Source organism: Eupeodes corollae, chromosome 1, assembly GCF_945859685.1.
Source record: "Eupeodes corollae chromosome 1, idEupCoro1.1, whole genome shotgun sequence".
NCBI lineage: Eukaryota > Metazoa > Arthropoda > Insecta > Diptera > Syrphidae > Eupeodes > Eupeodes corollae.
Window position 1 is genome coordinate 31,882,089 of NC_079147.1, and position 25,541 is coordinate 31,907,629.

At 34.0% G+C, this 25,541-nt stretch overlaps 1 protein-coding gene across 1 annotated transcript in view; it reads right to left on the reverse strand.

The window, feature by feature from the left end:
- The window catches only part of LOC129954134 (dorsal-ventral patterning protein tolloid), a 210,977-nt gene that overhangs the window by 34,938 nt on the left and 150,498 nt on the right, over positions 1-25,541 (reverse strand). Inside the window, exons 3-6 of the mRNA XM_056067834.1 lie at positions 17,315-17,682; positions 9,365-9,936; positions 5,207-5,755; positions 1,164-1,400 (exon numbers count right to left, since the gene is read on the reverse strand). Coding sequence (XP_055923809.1) covers positions 1,164-1,400; positions 5,207-5,755; positions 9,365-9,936; positions 17,315-17,682 — 1,726 coding nt within the window. The remainder of the gene's footprint in view (positions 1-1,163; positions 1,401-5,206; positions 5,756-9,364; positions 9,937-17,314; positions 17,683-25,541) is intronic.

A 25,541-nucleotide genomic window follows, 5' to 3' on the forward strand; every position in this document is an offset into this window, starting at 1 on the left:
GCATTTTTTTTCGTTCATTGACTGGACTATTTTGTTAAGTTTGAATTAAATGGCAATAGTAACATTACAAGAAAAAAAATATCATCGAAAGCAAGTGAATCAGAACTAATTGCTTTATAATAGCTCTTGGTTAAGCTAAACAATTTTAATATTATATATGTTAAATTAAATAGGTAATAATTGATCTCGACGATTTCAGTTTCTTCGTTCTTTTCTAAAATATGTAAAGATATAAAAAACCAAAAATAAAGAAAACTTAACTTAACTTAAAGTGCAATAACTGGTCAAAATTTAGTACTCCATGCTTCCTTTTTGACAGGTTTTTATATATGTTTTCTTTCGTTACATTTTAACTGAAATGCTAAAAACTAAATAATTTCCAGATAACTTGCTGTTATTAATCTCTACGTTTCCCATATACTTAGTAATATTTATGCTAAATTGATTTAAAGAGCGTTTTTATGAGGTTTTGTAATTATAATTTGAAATTTTTAGATATGTGCATTGAATACTACATATATTTCTATGTTATGTACTGTTGGGTCTTATGATAATTTCATTGTTGTAATTTTAAAAGACTATTTGCCATCATGACGTCAAACGAAAAGAACATAAACAGATGCTCAAAAAAACATAGAAAACATTACACGCAACATGCCGAAAAAAATGGTTAAAAAATCAAACTATTGTAAAATGTTTTTTTCTATTAATTGAAGGTCTTTTCTAATTTGATATCAAGCACTAATTTCTTCAAGAAAAAAACATAGAAAACATCGAATCACAAGTTCAAACTTGTCGCAAATAATTATCTGCCAAATTTTCATTGAAATTTTTGATCTACGAATATTATTCCACCTGTATTCAGAGTTAAGCCTTTATCTCACAAAAAATATCTGGCCTTAATTGAACTTCAAACTTTTAGCTGGCTGGTGAAATTTTATTAGATGCATTGTATGTGCACACAATGTCGGTGCTTAATTCTCCAACATTCCTGGATACGCATGCATAATCCGCTTTGCTTTCTAGCTGAAAATTTGTGTGTCTGTACCTACAGTGCATGCAGCTATAGTTTCGTCCTCCAAGTTACAATGTAATGTATAGATAGATCTCTGCTTGCATATAGATTGATATATACATTGTATATATAGAGAAGATAAACTCACCCACAATTTCGGACGGTAAATACAATATAATTGGGATGGTTCTCTGGGTCACGCTCGACGAATTTGATGCATGTGAAATTTTCCCAATGGAGCATGGCTTGCTTGAAGAGCGCTTTGTGAAATCCACTAAAGTTGCCATCTATTTCATATGGAATGACGCCGTAATCCCAGACACGTTCCTTTTTGGCAGTAACTGCTCGCGCTGTACGATGATGGTGTTCCAAATGTTTTAAATGCCTGTGTAGATGGAGTAACATAAAAGACACAATATTTTTTTTATTTTCAGTTTCTTGTTTTAGTAAAATATACTTTTTGTTATGTAGATAGATAGTAAAGTTGCTGTATGGGTATCTCTGGAGAAGCTGTGTTGGAATTTTGGTTTTCATTTTTGATAGAATGATGGATTATTTTTTTAATTCAACTTTGGTATTTATCTATGAAAGAGTTTTTTGCTGTTTTGTTCTAAAGAACGCTTTAGGATGTGCGCAACAAAAGTCAAACACAACATTGATATTGAAAATATATCAAAGGATGCTTTTGGCAAAGGACTAAGGGTTAAATTATTGACTCAAGGAAAAGCTTGTGTCTGTTTAAAGAAACTTGAAATCTAATGCTGCGGCTGCCTAATTTTTTGATTTAGCCATCTCTTTAAATTCTTTTTATTAATTTTATTAAAAACTATTCAATTTAAGAAATTTTACAAAACAAATTACGTTGGAAAAACAGTCAGGAGTCTTAATATGGAATGGTTTAATTTTTGTCTATTTACTTTTTCAAACAAAATGTGAAAGGCTTGACTATTCCAATATCCGGATAACATGTAAATAGAACTATATTGTAATCGGAGTTATCAAAATTGTTTTGATCGATAACCGAACTGTTTTAGATGCTCTTGGACATTCGGGTATCCAAATAGTAGATAGATTAAGATCCGATATGATTTTAAAGTATTCAGATATTATGAGGTCTAAATATCCGAAACATAAATAGAATCAAGGTTGATAGTGTAACTAACTGTAAACCTAGGTTATCTTAGCCATAGAGATGACTTTAGGTATCTTTATCAACAGTAATATTATAAATGGGAAAGTCAGTTTGGGTGTTTGTTTGTTTGTGCGTCCTTCACGTCGCAACGGACCAATATTATGACATGATTTTTTGGGTGGAAGTATTTACAAGGCTGAAGAATGTTTAATGATAAAATATCGTATGCATAGCTCATTCCATCAGATCCACAGGTTACACTAAAAATAAGATATTAAATATATTGTTTTCTTTTTTTACAACACTAATAAGTAGCATATCATTAGGAGCTGCCTACTATTTGACTTATCATTGTAGTCTTTAATTTGGCGTATAAAGATAGTTACTCACGAAACTATTCTGTAACAGTATTAAAAATTTGATTGCTTATTCAAGTTCAATTCCCAATTAGAGTTAATTTTTACTATCGCAGTTGATAAGACGGAAGGTTAAACATTAAAAGTAGCTAACATTTAATAATAGACAGCGTTGATTTTATTCCCTCTTCGTTTCTTTTGCTTGTGGAAAGCTTACCATCTAACTCATTTATGTATACTTGCCCTTGAATGTCTTCATGTGATATTTTAATTTTCTTTTAATACGCGGGCAAAGCCACAGGTAGCAGCTAGTATTTTATAATTAAAAAGACAGTTTTCACATCCAATGTAATCCGAATAATTTAGAGTCACCCGATCAAAGCGTTAGTAAATATGCTCAAGATCAGTTGAGAAAGGTGCTGCTGTACCTTATTCAAAGGACGAAAACCCAAATTCATCGATTCTTTTTTTATACTTGGTTTAAGTTTTAAACAAACGACCTTTTCACCTTTTTTATTAAAGGAGGGCCCTTAAGCCTTTTAAAATTAAACTAACAAAAGAATTAAAGTAAGTCTATCACCAGAAACGTAGCGTTTTGAAAACACATTCAGTGATAATGCCAATTTGAACCTCGGAAATCACGTTAATATGCAGATTTGTCCTATATGGGGCCACGTAAGAAATAATGTACATGCCATTGCTCGAGAATGTACTCAAGACCTTAAACATTAATTTCGTGAAATTATCGGAGACATATAGCCTCAAATGAGCAAATTTGTCATGGCACACTTAATGTTAAGGATGTGGGAGCATTCATCAGACTCTCTTATCGAAAATGCGTGCTTTCGGTTTGCATGAATCCCTCGTTCATTGGATTAGTAATTACCTTTCGAATCGTTTAATACAAGTTGTATTGGATGGATTCAAGTCTGAAAACCACAAAATAAATGCTGGTGTGCCCCAGGGCTCTGTTCTATCTCCAACACTCTTTCTCATTTTTATTAATGATCTCCTGTCTGCAACATCTAATCCAATACATTGTTTCGCTGACGATAGCACTCTTAGCTTTTCATATTCGTTTTCAGATTCACACCCCTCTTCTTCGGATGTGGAACTGCAACGACAAAATATGATAAGCTCATTAAATTCCGACCTAAACAGCATTGTACAATGGGGAATAAGAAACCGCGTGGAATTTAATGCTTCGAAAACCCAATGCTGTCTTGTATCGTTAAAGCGAAATATACCCCCTCTGATATTATCCATAAATGGCACTTGCATCGAGGAAACTGAACATCTCGATATTCTCGGTATGTGTATCACCAACCACCTTTTGTGGAACGATCACATACGCGATGTCGCCAAAAATGCCGCAAGATGTTTGGGTTTTCTAAGGCGATGCAAGAAGTTTTTCTCCCCCTCTGATCTGGCTGTTATTAACAAGACTTATATACGTCCAAAGCTTGAGTATAACTCCCATGTCTGGGCTGGTGCTCCTGCAACTTACTTAAGCCTCTTGGACAGTATTGAACGTAGAGCATTTAGACTGATTGGTGATATTACCATCATAAGATCATTTACGTCACTTGAACATCGTCGAAATGTTTCTTGTCATACCCTCTTTTACCTTTATTTTAATGGTTTATGGTCTAGAGAAATAGCCAGCTGCATTCCTCCCCTTAAACAGTTCAACCGTAATACTCGCGCTTCTAGGAATGCTCATCAATATACACTCGAGCCCAACTTCGGTCGTACTGTCAAGTACAGAGATTCGTTCTTTAGCCGTACTATGCGAATGTGGAATGCCTTGCCACACTCTGTCTTTACCAGCTATTGCAATATTCAGGAATTCTTACCTTTACAAAATTATTCAAAATAGTCTTTAAGAATTTTCAAAATATATAAACGTATAAAACTTCTACAAATTAATGAAACTTAGACATCTGCAAAAGGGTATAGAGGTGCAACTGTAGCCATGTTTCATTGTCAATAGGATACTTCCACTTTTACAATTGTTAATGTCAAAATTTAACTTCTTATTGGAAATCCCTATACTTCATTAAAAAGCCCAATGAAGGTTCTGTTGGATCATGATTCAGATGAGGATTTATTTGAAACTCAATTTCTTCATTTAACAATCCGGATATTTGACTCTCTGCATTGTTTAACCAAGATCGTTAAAAATGGCCTTAATTGGTAAGAGAATACTCTTGGAAGACTTTCATAGACTGACCATGAACTCTTGTGTGGCATCACATTTTCTCTAATTTAAAATCAGCATTCTTTTGCTCAAGTATACGAGTATCATCTCATGGAATCATTTCATCATTTGCATCCCTCTAAGAGAGTTTTCACTGTGAACCTTTCCTAAACTTATGGATGTTCCAAAAATGCACACACTGGACTAACGGATTTATTAGATTTCTATTCTTTTTTTTTGTTATATTTTTGGTTTTAAATTCAAAAAACTTTTCCCAAAAACTAAAATTAATTCTTATCCCATATATAGACGCAACCACAGATACCATATATACCCATACCCAACCTATATACCCCGGCACGATTTCGACATGCCCAAATGAACTCAAAAATTATTATACTTATGATGGAATATTGAAAAATACAGTATAATATTTTTTGTGTTTTATTTTGGAAAAAAAAGTTTAAAAAATAAGAAAATAAAATCGCAAATTGAAAACTTACTCCTCATTTCGTAATTGCATTTCAAGAGATGTGTTCACTTCGGCATTGATTGCGTCCATCGTTGATTTCCTTTTGGAGAGGATTTCCAGTTCATCCATGTTTTCAGACGAATAATTAAAACTTTTAGCAGTTATGAATTTGTGATGAGACTTTGCTGGCACATCTGCTGATGCTGATTCTGATGCTGATAAAGCAGCTTCTCCTATTGCAGGTTGGGAAACTGGAGTTGATGACGTCTGATGATGGGCATGGGGATGTGCTTCTGCTTCTGATTTTGCTTCGTGCTTTGGTTCTGGTTCCACTTCTACTTCTAGTACTTTTGGCTCTGGTGGCACAGATTCAAGGAGAGACATATCACTTGTGGGTTTGGTTATTGAAGCAAGGGATTCGGTAGCTGATATCCATTCAGTTGGAAGCGATTTTGTATGTTTGTTGTGAATTCGGTTGTGAAGTTTTGGATTATCGTCGGCAGTCAAAACGGGACGATTTAGTTCTGCTTTAAGTTTTTCCAGTCGAGCATTATAGTCACGTGTTGGTTCAGAACTACGTCTATAGATATACATATGTAGATGCGACATTGATGGGATGAATATAAATGATGAAATTTAGAATTTTATTAATTTATTTTATTTAGATTTGAAGAGTTGTATATATTTTATGTTTTTAATAACAAATTCAATATTCAGAACCCTTTTATATTTAATTCAGTACATAATCCACTCAAAATTCAATCAAAAATCTTCCTCAAATTAAATATTTCATTAAGGATTTAGTTGAAGTTTATACTTTTATGTGTATTGTACACTATATGAATATATTATTCAGGGCAGATTAAATGGGATTACAAAAAGTATAACGTTCTTTAAGCTTACCTCAATCTAAAATATATCATGTAAGAATTAAAACTTAATTAGAACGTAACACTGAAATCTTAAACCATAAAACATTTTTGTCATTATTTTACAGAAACTGAATGTCATCTATTTTTCTAAAAAAAACAATTCTGGCCAAAATAATTAATTCAGAAAGAATGAATAAGGTTGGTTTAAAATACTGAATGGTTAATTATTTACTTTCCACCGTTTTATCTAGTTTATTATGAATAGATATTATAAAGTAAACAAAATATACAGTTTGAATATTTTGTAAAATTATTTAAAAATTCAAATAAAATAAAAAAGTTGTGTTTACGCCCAAGTGTACTAAAGTTAAATTTTGAAGAAAAACATACATAATTATATTACATATTATATATAGGACGAAACGGTTACTTCGTGACACTTAGCGAAAATTTAGATGTGAGTTTGAGAGTTTTTGTCCGGCTCGAAGGACCAAAATGTTCTTAGTTAAATTTATTCAAAATTCCATCATGGTTTTCTATAGTTTATTAATGACATCATTATACATAAGTTTTTGAATACTTTTGATATCTGTTCGCATGGAAATATCGAGTTCTATGGGTGTCAGAACCGATTTTCTTTGAAAAGTTTTTTCTTTTCTTATATTATAGATAAATATCTGAATATTGGATATAACTCTTTAGGCTTTTGTAAGTTTGGATTGTTTACAAAGCACATATAAAATTCTATCGGTGTTTTGTATTGCTAAATGAGTTTTGATTTCTCTTTTTTCTTCTTTTTGTTTCACATTGGGTGGGTTTTTCTAGTAGGGAATACTTATATATTTCCTAGAGAAAGGGTGGTCCTTTCCACCAAATAATATTATTTTTCAGCTTGGATGGAAGAACATCACCGGATGCAAGATCCGCTGGGTTCAACATGCGAACATTCTTCAGCCTTTTGATTTCGGTAACTCGATTGGCAATAAACGTATTTCACTTTGAAGGCAACCCAGAAATCCAACAAAGAATGATTGTGGAATCAAAATCTAAGCAAAGACTGATATATTCGTAAACGGAAGGGTTGATTTAGTAAAGTTGAGTAATTTTGTCAACTCACTTCTCGGCAAAGTTCCAATCTTCGCAAAGAGACTGTACTGACTGGAGCGACCTTAGTTTTGGCTATGAGTAAATGGGTGTGAATGCCGTTCTTGTCACCTAAAACTCGAAGATATAACACGGCTCCATATACCTTGGTAGATGCGTCATGGAGTTCGAGCTGTCTGGGGCCATCCTCTATGTTTACCCATCTCGGAATACGGATATCTTCTAAGAAGTCTAACCCTTCCGTACTCTTGTACTCGTATTTTATAATAAAATACATGCACATAGAATTTTTGACTTTCAAAAACTGCTAAGGTTTATGAATTCAGACTTATTTTCCTATTGCCCTTCCTGTCTTAAATCTTTAAAACTATACTACAAAATAAAATCAACCCTTATCTCGCACTTACCCAAAAATAGTTTGGTTTTCGTAAGAAACACAGTTGTATTACTGCGCTTTTAAAGGTCACTGACGACCTAAGGTAAGTATTGGATAATGATGAGGTACCGTTTTTATTTTTTCTTAACTTCACAAAGGCTTTTGATACAGTCTGAGTCAACTTCGTCAAATTAGGTAGTAAGCTTATGGAATGTTTCAACTTTTTATTTGTTGATTTTCACGTATCTACTTTCCTAATAAAGGCTTTTCAATTGGTGCAGGTAGACTTTGGAACCCCGTAGCGGCCATTTCCTTTTGTTTTGGTGACATCTGTCAAATCTTTTGTTTATTATTCAGTTGCTTTTGCAAAATCATCATGGCGAGTTGCACGATTAAACAAAACGTTTAAATGAAAAAACTTTATTATCAAAATGAGTGTTCGTTAACGCAAGCGTTTGCACCCATTTTACCAAATTCGAGATGACCGATTCAGTAAACAATCGGCCAACAACCGTAAGTTCAAGGAATGCAAGGTCGGGCGAGAACATCGCCGCGGTCCAATTAAGTGTACAGCAGAACCCTGAGCAGTCTATTTCTCACCGTGCACAAGAACTGGGCCTTTTGCAGACTACAACTTGGTGAATTTTGCGTCGGGCTTTGGCCTACACCCGTACAACCCGTAGACGACAGGCAGTACAAGTCGGTGATATTCCGTATAGCTTTCTGCCAAATGTTACTGGTATCCCTCAGGCCTCCATTCTCGGACCACTTTTGTTTTAAAAATAATGTTCACGAACTTCCATCTTTAATTTCCAATTGTTCCTCTCATAATATGTACGTGGCCTAAGTGAGTTCGGAGCTTTTTATGACAACAAACACTTGGAAAGAGTAGTACGAGTAAAAAAATCTGATTTTTTTTCAAAGCTAATTTACAACAAAAAAGCTACAATTAACTTCATACTTAGTTTTTTAATATTCGAAAAATGTATTGTTAACTTGAGAGTCGTGATTTTTTTACCTCCCTTGATGTTTTTTCTGTACTAATCTATATTTTTAAGTTAGAATTAAAGCCATTAAAATTTTATCAGCTATTTCACGTCCGGTTAGGTCTTGGTCTCTAAGCAAATGGATCTTAGCTTTTTAAACACTGCTATGGTATTAAGTCCAAACATTTTTCTTAAAATTTAAGATCAGGAGTTGAATTTCACTGAAGACACTAAAAGTGTTTATTTAAACTTCCCGCTCATAAGGCATTTTCAAAACTTATAGTTTGAGTTGCTTTTTGTTTTGTTAACACAAACAATTAACGTTTTTCAAAAAATGTATACTTGGTCTACATTCACACGTTTACTCGAGTACAAATCGAAGAATGTAAATCTTAAAATCACTCTCATGTTCGTTATTTTGTAAACATTTTAATAAGCCACTTTATATGAGACACCTATTCGAGTATAAAAGAGCATTTAATACTCGTCGTACATTGGACCAAATGAGGCATCATATAATTAAATTTTCATTGGAGAAAAAGAGCGAACATATAATTTTGGCTTAAAAGCTTTTATTTTTACACCCTCACCTTCCAGGCCACACTTAATTGATTGCCCTTTTTAAGTGAGTTACCGTTCAATAAAATATCTTATTAACTCAATTCAAGCACCTGCGTTTTTCTTTTATTTTTTTTATTTGGGGGAAAAACCAATATACGTATGTATAAACCAACCTACGATTACCGGTTAATCGGAAGGTATATCATTCACACTCATCCTCCTCTCTCTTCTCTTATCATCTTCTAAAAGCTAAGGATTGTTCGAATATACCATACAAGATGTATACGTACCGATTTTTTCTACCTCTTCGATGTCGTCTCCTTACAATCCCATCAGCATGCAGGAACTCGACGTCGTCCAATTTTACCCCATTGCCTCCAGCATTGCTGTAAACATTTGGCAAAGTCGATCTCGATGTTGGAATCGATGTTGGTAATATAATAACCTTTCGTTCCGAAACAAAATTGTTTCCTGAATCGTCTTCGATGTCTTTTGTGTTCGATTGGATCTTTCGTCGGTCGACATTTCGAATGCTATGATTCACTGTTGAGGATTTATTCAATTTTTCTGCCTCAGCTGTGAGCTGCTGTTGTCGAAGTCGGATCTGTTCCATGGTTTCACTTCTCATCAGGTCACCAGGACTCAGACCAGGTGCACCATTGCCATTGGTTATCGTATTCCCAGGAGGATATTCGTCCATAGTAATCGGTTTTTCTCGAATCGAAATTTTCGGTTCGAAATTCTCTGTTTCCGCCGGATATGAACTCTCCTTTGGTTGTCTTGTAATGATTTGGTTTTTTAAATTTTTCGTCGAATAATCGTACGGTGTGGCGGGATGGACTTTAACTGGTTCATTGGCTGACTGTGGAAGAGAACCAAAAGAAAAATCAACACACAAAATTTAATTTCAATACTTTAATGGATGTACAAAGAAATATATGCGAAATGCAATGAAATGAAACGGAATGATGTGTTCGAAATTGTATTTTGAGTTCTGTGTTTTTGGAAGAACAGAAATGTGCAAATTTGTGCTCCCGATTTGCATGAGAATTCAATTAAGCTCCATCAGAGCTCACCTTCTCGATTCAGTTTTAGTCTGGTATACTCTTTACCTTTATGCACAACTATTCATCAATTGGGTAAAGGTTATGCTTATATTGTTTTCGTAGAATAAAATATTCTTAAGCAAGGTGAATTTGTATAAATGAATGAAAAATAGATAAACATTGTCGCTGTCGAACAATTTGCTTACATAATTAAATTTTAGAATGTCATTGAAAGGCTTTCCGGTGTTTGTGCCAGAAGGAATCTTATGATTATTGACAATAGTGAATGATTTTAAACATCAGACTTAATGGTGGAGACTTAGTTATCACTTCATTTTGATAACTTAACAACGTGTTATGGTAAATTTAATACGAAAAACAATTTATTGGGGAGGAAGTCAATTGTTTTATGATAATTGTTACTGTACTGAAAACATTCAAGTGAAAAATATTTAAAATATGAAATTGAAAGCATTTTAAGACTTCGCTTTAAGGGAAACATGAAGGAATAGAATGAACATTGTTGTATCTATGCAACGGAAACCCAAATCATTATTTTTATAAACTTGGTGATATCCGTGATCTTCAAATTTTTCACTGATCACGAATAAGGTATTGAGACTTACGAAATATTTATTAATTATTTAAGAGAGTTTAAAAAAAATCTTCAAACTTCGGCTTCAATGAGATTATAAGTCGATTCTAGTCGCTTGGGGTCTGAAATTTGGGTCAAAAGAAGAAGGATTCGCGTCGATTTAAAATATGATAATGTTAGAATATGTTGATACTAAAAATAAAATTAATGAGCATTGAGCACACAATTTCAGGATGTTTAATACTTGAAAAATGGTAGACAAAATTATTTCATCTTTGGGTAAAATTTGGGTGAATGTTTTCGCAGCCATAAAAAAGGTGATGATTTATTTAAAGCTAACTGACAAATTTTCTTTGAATGATTATAAATGTTTAGAACAATTATTCAAAATAACTTGGAAGCCAACATCTAGAAGGTATTTTGATTTTATTTTAAAATGTATTGAACCATTTCTAAAAGTTTCTTACACTAGTGACTTAATTTTTTGGATGGTAGATTGTATTCTTAATTCTTACAATTTAATGAGCAGATGCTTAGTTGATTTTGCATCATTAAGAAAATCGTCGCAGAAATTATCAAATGTCTTAAACAATAAAAAACCGAAAGCTTAAAATATCTTGAAAATGACAATATTGGTACAAATAAATTGTTAGTTCGTGCGATTGTAACACATTTGGGACAATTTATATATAGATTTTTTTTTTTAATTTTTTGATTTTATTTGAGTAATAACAAACAACAAGCTAACTAGTTAACTTTGCTACCAGCATTTTTAACTAATTTTTGGAACGTGTTGTTTAAACAAGAGGGGTTGAATACAACAAGATTAAAATCGACACAAAACAACGAAATATAAGTGTTTCCAATGTTTGCTTTTTTAGAAGCTTCCAATTTTTGTGTGCTTCTATTAATTGGTGCGTTGGACTGTTATACCAGAGGTCGTGAGTTCGATCCCTGCCTATATCAGTTGAAGTTTTTGTCACGGGTACCTACTACCTTTTGCGAGGAATTGACAAATTCTCCAAGAGTAATTTTTGCTATGAAAGATGTCAAATTAGCCGTTCAGTTTCGGCTTAAAACTGTAAGTCCCCTCCATCCCTGACAACAGTATTCGCACACAGAAATGGTTTAGAATCGTAAGTTACTATGCCCTGGTTCTCTAAGGACTGTTGCGCAAACTAATTTATTTATTTTTTTAATGCAATGAAAACCGAAACGTTAAAATGTCTTCTTGAAAGTGACGTTTGTGACAATATTGTTAGTTCGTACGGTTGTAAGACATTTGGTATAATATTCAGATGTCTAATAAGTATAAGGCTAAGTAATTTATACACTGCTGGCCCTGACGTGAGCAATGTGCAGGACAGAGTGGAAGAATGTAAGAAACTGAATTTAATAAGAAGAAGGCGAAGAATAAGATCGAAATATCGATCGATCGATCATATCCTTTGGATTTACCAGATTCCAAGTAAGTACTTAAACATAATGTACTCACATCAAAGTATAATTTCTAGGGCAAATCATTTTATTAAGTTGATTACCAAATTCACAATGTACTTAAGATTGAATAAGACGCCTTTGTTTATCTAATGAATAAACCACTAATTCTAAAGCTTGCAGCTGTATTGAGATTCTTTGCAGAAAGGCAGCTACCAAAAGGGTGTAGGCAATGACTTCAAATTTGGCCATTGCAGAACTAAGGGTGAGCCTCATCCTTAAACAGATACTTGAAATTATGGAATTGCACTTGTGCTCATGGTGGATAAATGCTCACTATTCGGACCAAGAAAAAAGGGAAGCAAAAGAATTTTTTATGAAAAGACTATAGGATTCCGGGAGTAATTGGTTGCGTAGATGGCGGCCACATAAGAATTCAAGCATAAAAAAAAACAACATCGTTACTACAACAGAAATAGCTTGAATAAAGGCTATCCCCTGGTACCCTTTCTAATAACACCATTCGGTTGCGCCAAAGAAGGAAACAGTCAATGAAGTATTACTTTAAACTTGGCACCAACCCTGCTCCTTTACCGTTGTAACCAGTGGCCTCAAGGCGGTATTTGCAACGGATTCCCAATTGTTGTTTTTTTGTTCTGTTTGGGGGGCACCTCTCCTTAAATTTGTGGCCAATGAAGTATGTAATTCCATTAATTAATTTTACCTAAACTCGTTTGATTTTTCGTCGACAAAAAGTAGCGTTTCACTCGTCATAAAAGGAAACCAAAACGACAGCTACAATAGCAAAGAGAGTGACGTTTATTGATCCAACATTTGGATTCCACTAACCACCAAATGTCAAGTAGCGTAACGCTAAGCAAAACGCTACTGTCATTCCAAAAAAAACTTAAAGTAAATTTGTTCGACCTAAAATCAGTATTCAATTTTTTAATTTATTCAAATAAATTGCCCTTTGGAGTTAAAAATACAACTAAAAGTATGTGGGACAGAAATCATAGAGTCATTCGTAACTGAATTATTTGAATTACTGCTAATGTTATCGAGTAGTCTAGTACAATTTGTTGACGTTTTCTTATCAGCTATCGAACTGAATGTCTCTCATGTCATAAGGTTAACAGCTCACTGAAAGTGTACGACGATGCAAATTCTTTTTACGTTAAATTCATTTATTTATTAAACAAAATTAAACTAAGTGAAATAGAGTGAGAACTGCTGTTGGCCTATGCCTCTTCTAGCGTATGCTCATTGCTCAACAATACTAGTCTAGTGAAATAATTCGAAAAAGGGAATCAACCTCGGAATGAGATATAGTAGGCTGAAAGTTTGTTTAATACCTTTCTTTTGGTAATAAGTCTAATAAAATCTTGTATTCACGTGGTAAGAAGTGGACTGTCAAAAGTCGCTAAAACCGCTTTTTCGTAATTATCTCCCTCTCTATAAGTACAACAGTGTTCACACCAAATACAAAATGCGAAAAAGTAATTCAAATTCATTAGACTTGTTTTTTTTTTTGGCATTCTAAAAATAGCTAAATAGTAAAGTAGAAAATTCCCAAGAAAACCCATCGGCAGCAGCCAGACTTTAATATTTAAAAATTAATACAACTGAAAGAATACCTGTCAGAATAATAATGAAAAAAAACACAAATAAAAAAAATTAAAATTAATTTGTGCAAAAAAAAAACAAACTAAAACTAATAAAATGGAGAATTTTGAAGAAGAAATGGTAAGAAAACATCTGGAAATTGAGATTCTATAAAAAAGTTCATTTAACAATTGCAGCTTTGACAAACAATTTGACATAAAATAAAAACTTCAAGAAGGGTTTTTTTTGTAGACTACTACATTAACATTTGGTGTTGAAGCAAGCTTGAAGCTCGCCTCAAAAATGAGCTTTATTTAACTCGATTCCGGCCGGGGATTGTTTGTTTTAATCAAATAAAAAAAATGCACATGCAGTAGGTACCATATTGTTAAATTATTCAGTTCCTCATTGTTTTACACGAATCAAACTATTTCACTTCCACTTCATTAGAAACATCAAAAAACTATTTGCATTTTAGAAAGTGCTGCCAAACTTAATCATTTTTAAATCTTCTTGTGCTGTGGAAATACCAAAAACATTTATTTAATGTAAACTGATATGAACCTTTGGTAGAATCGTAGCAAAACTTAATTATCTTGTATATTGTTTTATCTTGCAAAAGAAGCCCAGTTAGTCCATTTTCATGAACAAAACTAAATAATATCAACAGTAACAGATTGATTTTTGTTCGCAATGGAAAAAACATGATTCCAAATGCACAACTGTATTCAACGAGATCAGCCGTCGAGATACAAATGCAATCATTCAATCGTACCAACATATTGAGAACGAAATCACATAAGATCCTTTTGAGACTCGTATAAATGTCAAAAACCCATCCCTAGTAAGATACTACTTTAACTTTTATATGTAGTATTCATACTGCGGATATTGTTTTTGTTATTAAATCATACTATACTATTGATAGATTTTCCAACAAAACACGGGTAATGTTTGCATATGTTCTGTTACTACAAAGGTACTTGCCATTTAATCGACCAACGACCCACGTCTCCTTCAATTATTTTGGCTATATCCCATGCCCATACGAGTATATCCTTTTGCTATGTATTATGGCAATGAACTTATTTTACCATTTTTTCTAAAAACGGTATAATTCTGGAGTAGTACCATCAAAACCATGTCTTTTGACGTTTTATTTCATTCACTATTGAATTAAGAATAAATTGTAAATGTTTTATTTTAAACCGATAACGTCGAAAAAACAAAGACATGATATTCCCTTTTGGAAAAGACCTACAGTCTTATGTCAAGTTTAAACAGCAGGCACAAATATCGTCGGCCTAATAAGCAATCTCAAAAATTGCAAATTTCTCCAAAACACGAAAGTTTAAATATTTTCCTTACTTATTTCAAACTCTTGGAATTATTATTACTCGTAGTAAAGTATTATGTTAATTGAGTGCTTAACTATATAGAAAAAAATATAATTATACTGAAGAAAATGTTCAAGAAAATGGATTTAAAATATCATTTTTATTTTGCAGTTACGTGGTCTGCATATTAGAACCATTATATAGACTTTTGGCATGACCGTCTTGCACACTAGCCAACACGACACGCTTACCTTCATGTGAAATCATTAATGTCTAAATTCGTTAAGTCTTAAACATTGTTCTAGTAGAATACTCGAGGGTGTAGGCTACGTATTTTTTATAGGGCAGTTAACTAATATAGAAAGTTAGAGTCTGTTTCAAAATATCATAAGTACGTTTCTACTTCCTTATAATAGAAGAAACTAATTTTTTGACTTCAAAAATGCCAATTGGACGTTGTTTAAAAGATTGAATTCTTCATCCCTATATATCCATTTCAGAAATTATAGAAAGTTAGAGTCTGTTTCAAAATATCAACCTATTAGGAAGTATTTGAAATTGAACCACCTGTAGCATAAATAATATGCCACATTGACAGGCTTCTCAACAATTATTCTTTGATTTTTCGAGTCCTTAATATGACAATTATGTCATTCCATGTTTACTAAAGGAAACATGGAATTCTGAAGATGGTTTTTCGATGAAAACTCAAATCATTTAGATGCATTTCAAGGAAGAAATCATTAAAACCTCGACCTTGCTCGTGTTCGACTGGCTTGAGTTTCTGTGTTACCTAAACTTTAAAATTCTTTCGATCTAGGCTTATTATACACACGGAGTTTTTTTCCGCACATTTAAAATCCGTACAAGAACGGGGACCATCCAAATGAAAGCGAAGAGACAATTAAAATCTAACGCTCCACACAAGTATTCACTATCACTAGAATGTAAAAAAAAACCTTTTCAGAAGCAATTTCAAAAATCTCTTAAAATTTAAAAATACCTTCCTAACAAAAAAATTATTTAAATTAACATGTAATAACATTTCAAACCCAAACATAAAATACATATTCATTGTTTAACTTCTTAATTGACATACTACCAAAAAGCTTAAATTTAATATTTTTCTTCCTCTGTAATTCAACAAAAACAAAATCAAAACATCTGTAAAACGCAAAACTTATTCAATTCAAAACAATCTTCAATTCAATTATGACAAAAATGGGGGTAAAACCCCTTCCCTTGAATTTCAATCTTTCAAAAAACCTCACCCTCGTCATCAAAAGAACAAATACAAAAACATAAAAAACAAAGAAAAAAAATATATTAAACTTCGCGATAAAGCCTAACGAGTGTGCAAACCTAACAATCTTTTAATTAAACAAGCCTAATGAAGGATAAAATCATCATCATCATCAACATCGTCGTCGTCATCATTTTATATCAAACTCTGGTTGATGGTGGTTTTTACATATTCTTTACATATATAAAAGAAAATCTCAACAAGAATGACAAAAACTCGCTGATTTTTCTTTTATAAAACAAAGATTCAAATTACGGTTACAGGCAGGGATAAACAAGAAAAAAGTTCCAATATAAGCAGCAGTAATTGATAGCACAAAAATGAAGGCTTGAAAGGACAATATCTCTCAATATTCTCAACCCTCCCTCCATGAAGTCTAACAAAAAGGACCAGAGTCGATGAGATGATGACGAAGACGAGGAGTTAAAAAAAAAAGAAAATGTCTTTATGAAGTTTTACATCTATACATAGTTTAAAGTTTGGCACCATTTTGTCATTGTCCTCGAGCATCGACTTGTAGTCATACTCAAATCAACTCGACTCGACTCACCTCGACTTTAGGTATATACCTTTAGTGAAACATTTCTGCCTGTGACCTGGACTTCCTTTTATGTTTACAAACATTTTCTAGGGAAAGGGACAATGAAATTGTTTTTCAGGTGCACAATAATCACCCAAGGCAGAGCAACAGCAGGAGTAACGACAAACGGAGAAGAAGACCAGAACAAGAACCTATATTCTGGACTTGCCTACCTTCTATTCCTCCTTCAAACAATCTACAAATAGCTGGCAAAGGAGCAAAATATTTCCTATCCAATATTTTTTTCTTTTTTTATTATTACATCACTCGTTGGGTTCGGCTTGGCGTAGTATACTTTAGCTTGGTGGCTTTGGTCTCTTCCCTATACTCTACTTACCAGAATTGGATCATTACGGCTTCGCTCATTTAAGTTCTCATTATTCGAGCTTGGCAGTTTAGTTTTCTTTCTAATTATATCGGTTAGTCCTTCTTCCTCCACCTGAAGCCCTTCGTTGTATACTTCTTGTTTTAGAAGTTCGAGTTCCTGTTGAAAGGTTTTGTTGAACTTTGAATCGGTTGCCTTCCAACTGCCGCCACTGCCGCCATTGACAATAGATGAAGATGGGGAAGAAGAAGACGAAGAAGAAGTCGCAGCTGAAGTTATGGTTGAAGTTGATGGGACTGCGGCAGGTGTACGAGCAACAATTGGTTCTGATGTGGTGCGATAATTGAGGTCAGGCAATGCTATGTCACCCATAAATCCTCCTGAAATGAAAATAAAAATAATATTTGTTTTATTGGTTATTTCTTTTTAAGGATCTTTAGTTCATTTTTTCTGATGGAATCAAAAAAGAAGATACAAAAGATTTATATGAGGTTTTTTAATAGGTGGTTTTGTTTTGATTTAAAATAAGAGTATTTTGTTGGTGAAAATCAATTTATGTATATTAGTTAATAAGAATAAGGAATGCAATAACAATGAAACCGATATTAGCTTGATGGGAACAATGCCTTCGGTTACCGCACAATATCCTTTTATGAACTTTTCTATGATCAATTCGAGAACTTCAGTTCAATCTTTATAGAAATTCAATCTTATATTAACGGTAATTTTCTGCTCGTAGTCGATTTTTTTTGCAATTTGGAGAAGCCTTAGAGCTTATACCTTGGGTAACATTCTTGCAAATCTACATTCAACTCATGCTTTTGATATCTTATTTGCTCCCAATCCCACTTATTACCCTACTAACAACCGCGCCAACTCCTCTACACTAGACCTTTTTTTAACAAATAGGCGGGGACTATTTACTCAAACTGTAGTGCTTAACAAATTATACAAAGTGGTCCTTATAATAGAAGAAACGAATTTTTTGACTTCAAAAATGCAAATGGCGGAGCAAAATCGCATCGTCACCTCCAAGTGGTGCCCGCTGGATAACCGTAAGGTGAACTAACGACGAGCGTTGGATCTATTGAATCCAAGAGCTGAGACACCTGAGCTACCTTCTCAGGAATTAGGAGCAAAAGATAAGATAATCGCTCTGAAGAACCAGTTCTGCAAGAAACCTAAATAGAAGAGGTAACTGAGCTATTTATGGAACTAAACAAAAGTTACAAAAATAAAAACAAATATGGCAATGAGTAAAACAAATAGATATAATACCCCAGGTGGCAATCCAGATAAACTGGTAAATCCACTCTCTTCGGAGATCGGTCCTATGGATTCTGGGGAGGACCAATTATTGCTTCTAGGAAATAGACGGAGTTCAAAAACACTAAGAACTCCACCAAAAATATCACCAAGGGTTACTCCATCGAAACCCCCAACGCAAAAATCAAATGACATAGAAGTCATTAACGAAAAAGGAACCATCCATGAAAAGATCGAAACAAAAGATCAGCAGTGTTTCACAAAAAACAACGAGATCCACCAAGTTGAATCCGAAAATTATTTCGATAAATGGCAAATAGAAATCTTAGCCAGAAAACAACTTGAAGCCCTTGTTGAAAGTCTTCAGCAACAAGTGAAGAGACTCGAAGAAAAAGTCAGCTTGCTCGATAAAAAGTCCGTGAAAGACAATATATCAAGTCAAAAGTCACCAGTAGTGAAAAGCCCACAAAAAACTGCTAATGAGTTTCATACTGATGAGGAAGAGCTCCTCCTTGAAACTGAAGCAAACCGAAATAAACGTAAGTCAAAGAAACGAAAAGCAGAGAGTAGCCCAGAGGCTGTTATAAAATGTCAGCAAACAGGTTCAAAATCAGATACTGCTACAAAAATGAGAGCATCCAATAAAGAAATAAGAGATTTACCCCAAAATAAGTCTCACGTTAAAGGTACCAGGCAAACTGCCCCACCCCCAATTATGATCTCCGGATTGGCAATGTTTGGCGAGCTAAAGAGCATAGTAGAAAAATGCACGAATAAGGCATGTAAATATACATCATACAATAAAGACAATTGGAAAGTCATGGTTGAAGACGCCGATGCGTATAGATCTGTCACTGAAGAATTGAACAAAAAGAAAATTCAGTGGCACTCGTACGAAAATAAAGCTACAAGACCGATAAAAGTAGTAGCAAGAGGCCTTCACTCTTCATGTGTTGCCAAAGAAATTGTCGAAGACCTTATACAAAAAGGCTTTCAAGCTCTCGATGCCAATAACCTTATTAAAAATGAGATAGTAAAAGACTCCACTGGGGTATCAACGACAAAAAAGAGATCTCTACCTTTATTTATGCTCACGTTTGAAAATAAAGAAAGTCTCGATAAGATTTATAGTATTAAATCAATTATGGGCATAGTTGTCAAAATTGAACCACTGCGAAAGTCGAAAAGTGTTCCACAATGTAAGCGCTGTCAAGCCTTTGGGCATACACAAAAATACTGCAATCGCGAGTTCGCTTGTGTTAAATGTGAAGGCAGACATGCAACCAAAAACTGTCCCATGGGCAGAGAACAGAAAGCGAAATGTGTTAATTGTCAAGGCAATCATCCTGCAAGTTACAGAGGATGTCCAGTAGCAAAAAAGTTCCAAGACACAAAAAGAAAAAACAAAACTGGGAACAAGTTTAGAAACTCAACCAACACAAAACCAGTAGTTGAAAGCAAAAAAGTAACGGTCGATAACATTACTAAAAATCAACCGGGAAAAGCAATTGCACTAAGCAAAAGTGATGAAAATAAATCCTATTCCCAGATTGTAAAAAATGTGCGGAAGAATGAGGAAACTTCTATAAAAGAAATGCTGGAACTCATCCTGAAAAGGATTGACCAACAAGATTTAAACATAAAACAGCTAAGCGAAGAAGTCGCTCTTAAAAAACAATGATGGACATAACACTCAAAATCGCAACATGGAATGCAAACGGTCTCTTACAGCATGTATCAGAACTAAACATCTTTTTAGACATAGAGCATATAGACATTTGTTTGGTGTCCGAAACCCACCTCGCTATTGAACAAAATCTTGATAATAAATTACCAAACTATACATGTTATCACGCTCCGCACCCAGCTGACAAAGCTAGGGGAGGATCAGCAATACTTATAAAAAAGTGCTTAACACACTTTGAAGAACCAAAGTTTACTAAAGAAAACATGCAAGTAACAACAATTAGTATTGGTATAAAAAAGAAAGAATTCAAAATAGCAGCTATATACTGCCCTCCGAGGCGCTCTCCAACTGAAGAAGACTATGCAGAACTCCTACATTTGTTAGGACATAACTTCCTTGTTGGTGGCGACTTCAATGCTAAACACACCCAATTGGGATCTAGGCTCATAACAACAAAAGGTAAACGGCTATACCAAGCAGGCCAAAAATACAACTGCGAATTTTATTCTTCTGGTTCGCCAACATATTGGCCATCTGATACTAACAAAATACCAGACCTTATAGACTTTTTCGTAGTTAAAGGTATTAAACGAAATCATATAAGTGTCGAAGGTAATTATGATTTATCATCAGATCATACTCCAGTAATTTTATCACTGAGCGAAACAGAAATAATAGAAAAAAGTAATCCCAAGCTCGTGAATAACAGAACAAACTGGAACGAATTCAGAGACAAGCTTGAAAATTTTATAAACCTAAGATCCCCTATGCAAACAATTGAACAAATTGATCATGAAGTAGAACAATTTATTGCTGATGTGCAGCAGGCTGCAGAAGAAAGTACTCCAACTATTTCGAATGCGAGAGAAAAAGAAATAAAATATCCTATCGAAATAAAGGAGTTGATATTGGAAAAAAGAAGAGCTAGAAGAAAATGGCAATCCACGAGATTCCCAGATGATAAGGTAGTTTTTAACCGTCTTAACAACGAATTAAAAAAAAGAATCTGTGAGTTTAAAAATGATTCACTAAGTAGATTCCTGAAAAGTCTGACGACGGATGCTTCTACAGAATACTCCTTATGGAAAGCAACTAAGCGTCTAAAAAGACCTCAGACACAAAACCCGCCGATAAAATCTCAAGATGGTAAATGGATCGGAAACCCGAAACAAAAGGCTGATCTCTTTGCTGAACATCTCGCGAATGTTTTCAAGCCATTCCCAGCAAGCACAGCTACAGATCCCTTACAGTTTGTTGACAGAAACGACGAATGTGAAATACCTTTTGTCACGCTCAAAGAAGTAAGAAGCATGTGTCAACATAAGCTGTCAAACAAAAAATCACCAGGGTACGATCTTATAACTGCTCAGGTTCTGAAAGAAATGCCTCTTATAGCCTTCAAGAAACTCCAATTTATAATAAACGCATGCCTTAAACTAAGATATGTGCCACATCATTGGAAAATTGCGGAAGTCATTGTTATACCTAAACAAGGTAAGCCACCAACAGAAGTTACATCTTACAGACCAATATCGCTTATACCAATCATGGCAAAAGTTTTTGAAAAACTGCTACTTAAAAGGCTTAACAAAATAATTGAAGAAAGAAGACTAATTCCGAGCCATCAGTTTGGATTTAGAAATAAACATTCCACGATAGACCAAGTGCATCGAATTACGGATGTTGTGGAAAAGGCACTTGAAGAAAAACAAGTATGCTCGTCTGTATTCTTAGATGTTGCTCAAGCTTTTGACAAGGTTTGGCACTTGGGACTTGAGTACAAACTGCATAGGGACTTCCCCAGGCAGTACTACGAAATACTGAAATCCTATATTACGAACCGACTCTTTAGAGTACGGTACGACCAAAATTACTCGGAACTTAAGAAAATTGAAGCCGGTGTACCACAAGGAAGTGTCCTAGGACCAACCCTGTATCTGTTATATACAAGGGATATTCCAGTGGACATCAACGCTATCATGGCCACCTTTGCTGATGATACTGCAATATTGGTGCCAGATAAATCCGTTACGAAGGCTACACAAAAATTGCAAAATGCAGTCGATAAAGTTAGTGATTGGACGCACAAATGGCGTATCAAATTAAACGAAACAAAATCGACGCATATAAACTTTACAAACAAAAACATAAACAATGTTCCAATTTTTATAAACAGTACAGAAGTACCTTACTCCAATACCGCCAAATACCTTGGAATGAATTTGGATGCAAAGCTTAAATGGAAAGAACACATCAAAAAGAAAAGAGAAGAACTAAACTTGAAGTACAGACAAATGTACTGGTTAATAGGAAAGAACTCTGACCTTTCTATCCAGAACAAACTAATGTTATATAAGCAAGTATTGAAACCCGTTTGGACATATGGCATCCAACTATGGGGCTGTACAAAGAAAACAAATGCTGAACCCATCCAAAAATTCCAAAGCAAGGTCCTTCGTGGAATAATAAATGCCCCTTGGTATATAAGAAATAGCGATCTACATCGTGACCTTCAAATTGAAATGGTTACAGAAGTGGTTAAGAAACACGCTGTATCACACAATAAGCGGCTGCAAAGTCATACTAACTCTGAAATGGAGACCGTATTAAATGTACGAGACAATGTTCGGAGATTAAGAAGAACCAAGCCTCATGAGCTGATGGGCTAAAAGCTACGGGAAAGTGTTATAACCTTAAACTTCCCCCAATGCGATTTTAAAAATTAAGAAATAAAAATCATTTGTCGATCTTTCATAGATTGGTCCTGATTCACCGGTGGTTTTAGTGCGGTAAGAGTCCCACACTACTCGGTACCGATTCTTACCGAGTGTCTTTTGAAGATTTCCATCGGATATAAAAAAAAAAAAAAAAAAAAAAAAAAAAAAAAATGCAAATTTGACGTTGTTTAAAAGATTGAATTCTTCATTTCTATATATGTATCCATTTCAGAAATTGATCAAAATGTTTCATTGTTTACTAAAATTGCTATAGAAAGTGTTGAACAATATGTTCCTTTGAAACAAATAAGGGTATATATCAAGACGGTTCTTCCTGCTAACTTGGTTGAACTCAATAAAATCAGAAACAGTTTCGGAAGAAGATATGGATACGAACGAGAATCAATAATTACTTAACCGAAATGAAAATTCTAACAAATTTGAATAAAGAAGGTATTGCTAGCGTTAGAAAAAATAAATGGAATCAAAAATTAAGAGAGCTAGAAAAAGGTGGCAAACCTTCTGGAACATTTTAAGGGTTATTAAGATGCCTTACTTTAATGTACCCGCAATGAAACAAGATAATGGGCTAGTAGCCTTATCTGATTCTGAAAAGGCAAACGCTTTAGGCAAAATATTTACACTAACAAACAACTCCAGAACAAATAGCAATTTGGAATCATTAGTTCTGCAATCATTGCATTTGATCAACTCAAGCATCTTAAATGCTCAAGACGAGTATGTTACTACAATTAACGAAGTTAATAACAGCTGGCTTTGATAACATAAAAAGACTTTTTTTGACATTGATAAAATTTCTTTAAATTTTTTTTAATTCTTGTATCAAGTCAAGCTGCTTTAAAATAGATTGGAAAAAGGCTTAAATTATTCCAATTTTGAAACCTGGAAAAAACGTTAGCCGTCCTGATAGTTATCGTACTTTGAGTTTCAGGAGTTCTGTAAGTAAGTTCTTTGAAAAAATAATCAAAAACAAATTAATGGCACACATTAACAATAATAATTTGGATTTCGAGCGTACCATAATACAGTCCACCAAATCGGTCGACTAACCAAAATCATTGAAACCAATTTTACCAATGGTAAAAGTACCGGTATGGTTTTACTTGACGTTGAAAACGCATTTGATTCTGTTTGGCATGATGGGCTCTTACACAAACTTTTGATGCTCAACTTTCCCATGTATATTATAAAAATTGTAAAGTCCTTTCTGTCATCAAGAACTTTAGTTGTTTCTGTTAAGAAAAAATCTTTCTCTCACTTAAATGTTTGAGTGCAGAGCAGGAATGCCTCAAGGATCTGTTCTTGGCCCAATACTTTATACAGTTTGTACTGCTGATTTTCCTGTCAAGCAAAATTGAAATTATGCTATTTTTGCAGATGACACCTGTATATTTACTTCTGATTCACTTGGTTTAATTATTGAAACCAATTTGCAATCTTCGTTGAATGTACTTCAACAATATTTTAAAGAAGATAAGGATATATGCTTTCAAAACTTAGGCTATCTGTTTTACACGAAAAAGGAAACAATGTTTCTTGCCAAGTAAATCCCTCTTAATCAATGGTGTAGAAGCAAACTGAAAATCAAATGCTAAATACCTTGGCGTCTACTTGGACAGTAAACTAACTTTTGGAATTCATGTCCAAGAAATCATAAGAAAAGTAAACGTAACCATTAAAATTCTCTATCCTTTTATTTATCGTAAATCAAAGATAAGCCATGAAAATAAACTTATAATTTTTAAAGTTATTTTTCAAATAATCATTTTATACGGATCACCTGCTTGGTTAACTGCTCAAAGAGCCATATTCAAAGGTTGCAAACTTTCATATACGGAGTTGAAAATTCTGCCATTACCCAGTTTGAGTACCTATGTTGAATGCATTAATTCAATCATTCCGGAAAACAGCTAATACCTTGAGTATAGGACCGTTTCAAAAATGTTTAAGCCCCGAATCCCGAAATACCTTCTTTCTTTTAAATTCGCTTCTTCTAAGTGTATGACAGACAGGATTAGGTCACCCGTTTATTCTCTAGTTTGTTGCTAGGAGCAGGAAGTTTCTCTCTTCTCTTCCGTGTTCACCTTCTTCTAAGGGCAATACGACTATAGCGCGTTCTGGTAGGAAAAGATTATTTTCTGGTTTGTTGCCAGCGACAAGAAAGGAACTTAGAGGTGTTTTATTCCGTTGTCCACTTCTTCTAAGTGAACCACGGGCAAGGCTTAGGCCACTTATTTATTTTCTAGTTTGCTGAGTGTCAGACAGGGAACACAGTCTGAATCAATTATTTCAAGGTCACTATATCAGAGAACCTCAGACAAGCCTAGCGTCATTGCAAGTGCTTCGCTGATCATTATTTAAATTTTGTTAGGGTGAGTCCGTCCAGAATAGGGGGACACATACTATTTCAGTCGAATATGAACGGCTATTTTGAGAAAGCTTTTTTTATGACACGAATTACTCTTGGAGGATTTGTCAATTCCTTGCAAGAGGCAGTATCCGTAAAACAGGCATGGATTGAACCCAAGTGGTCTAACATGACAGTCCT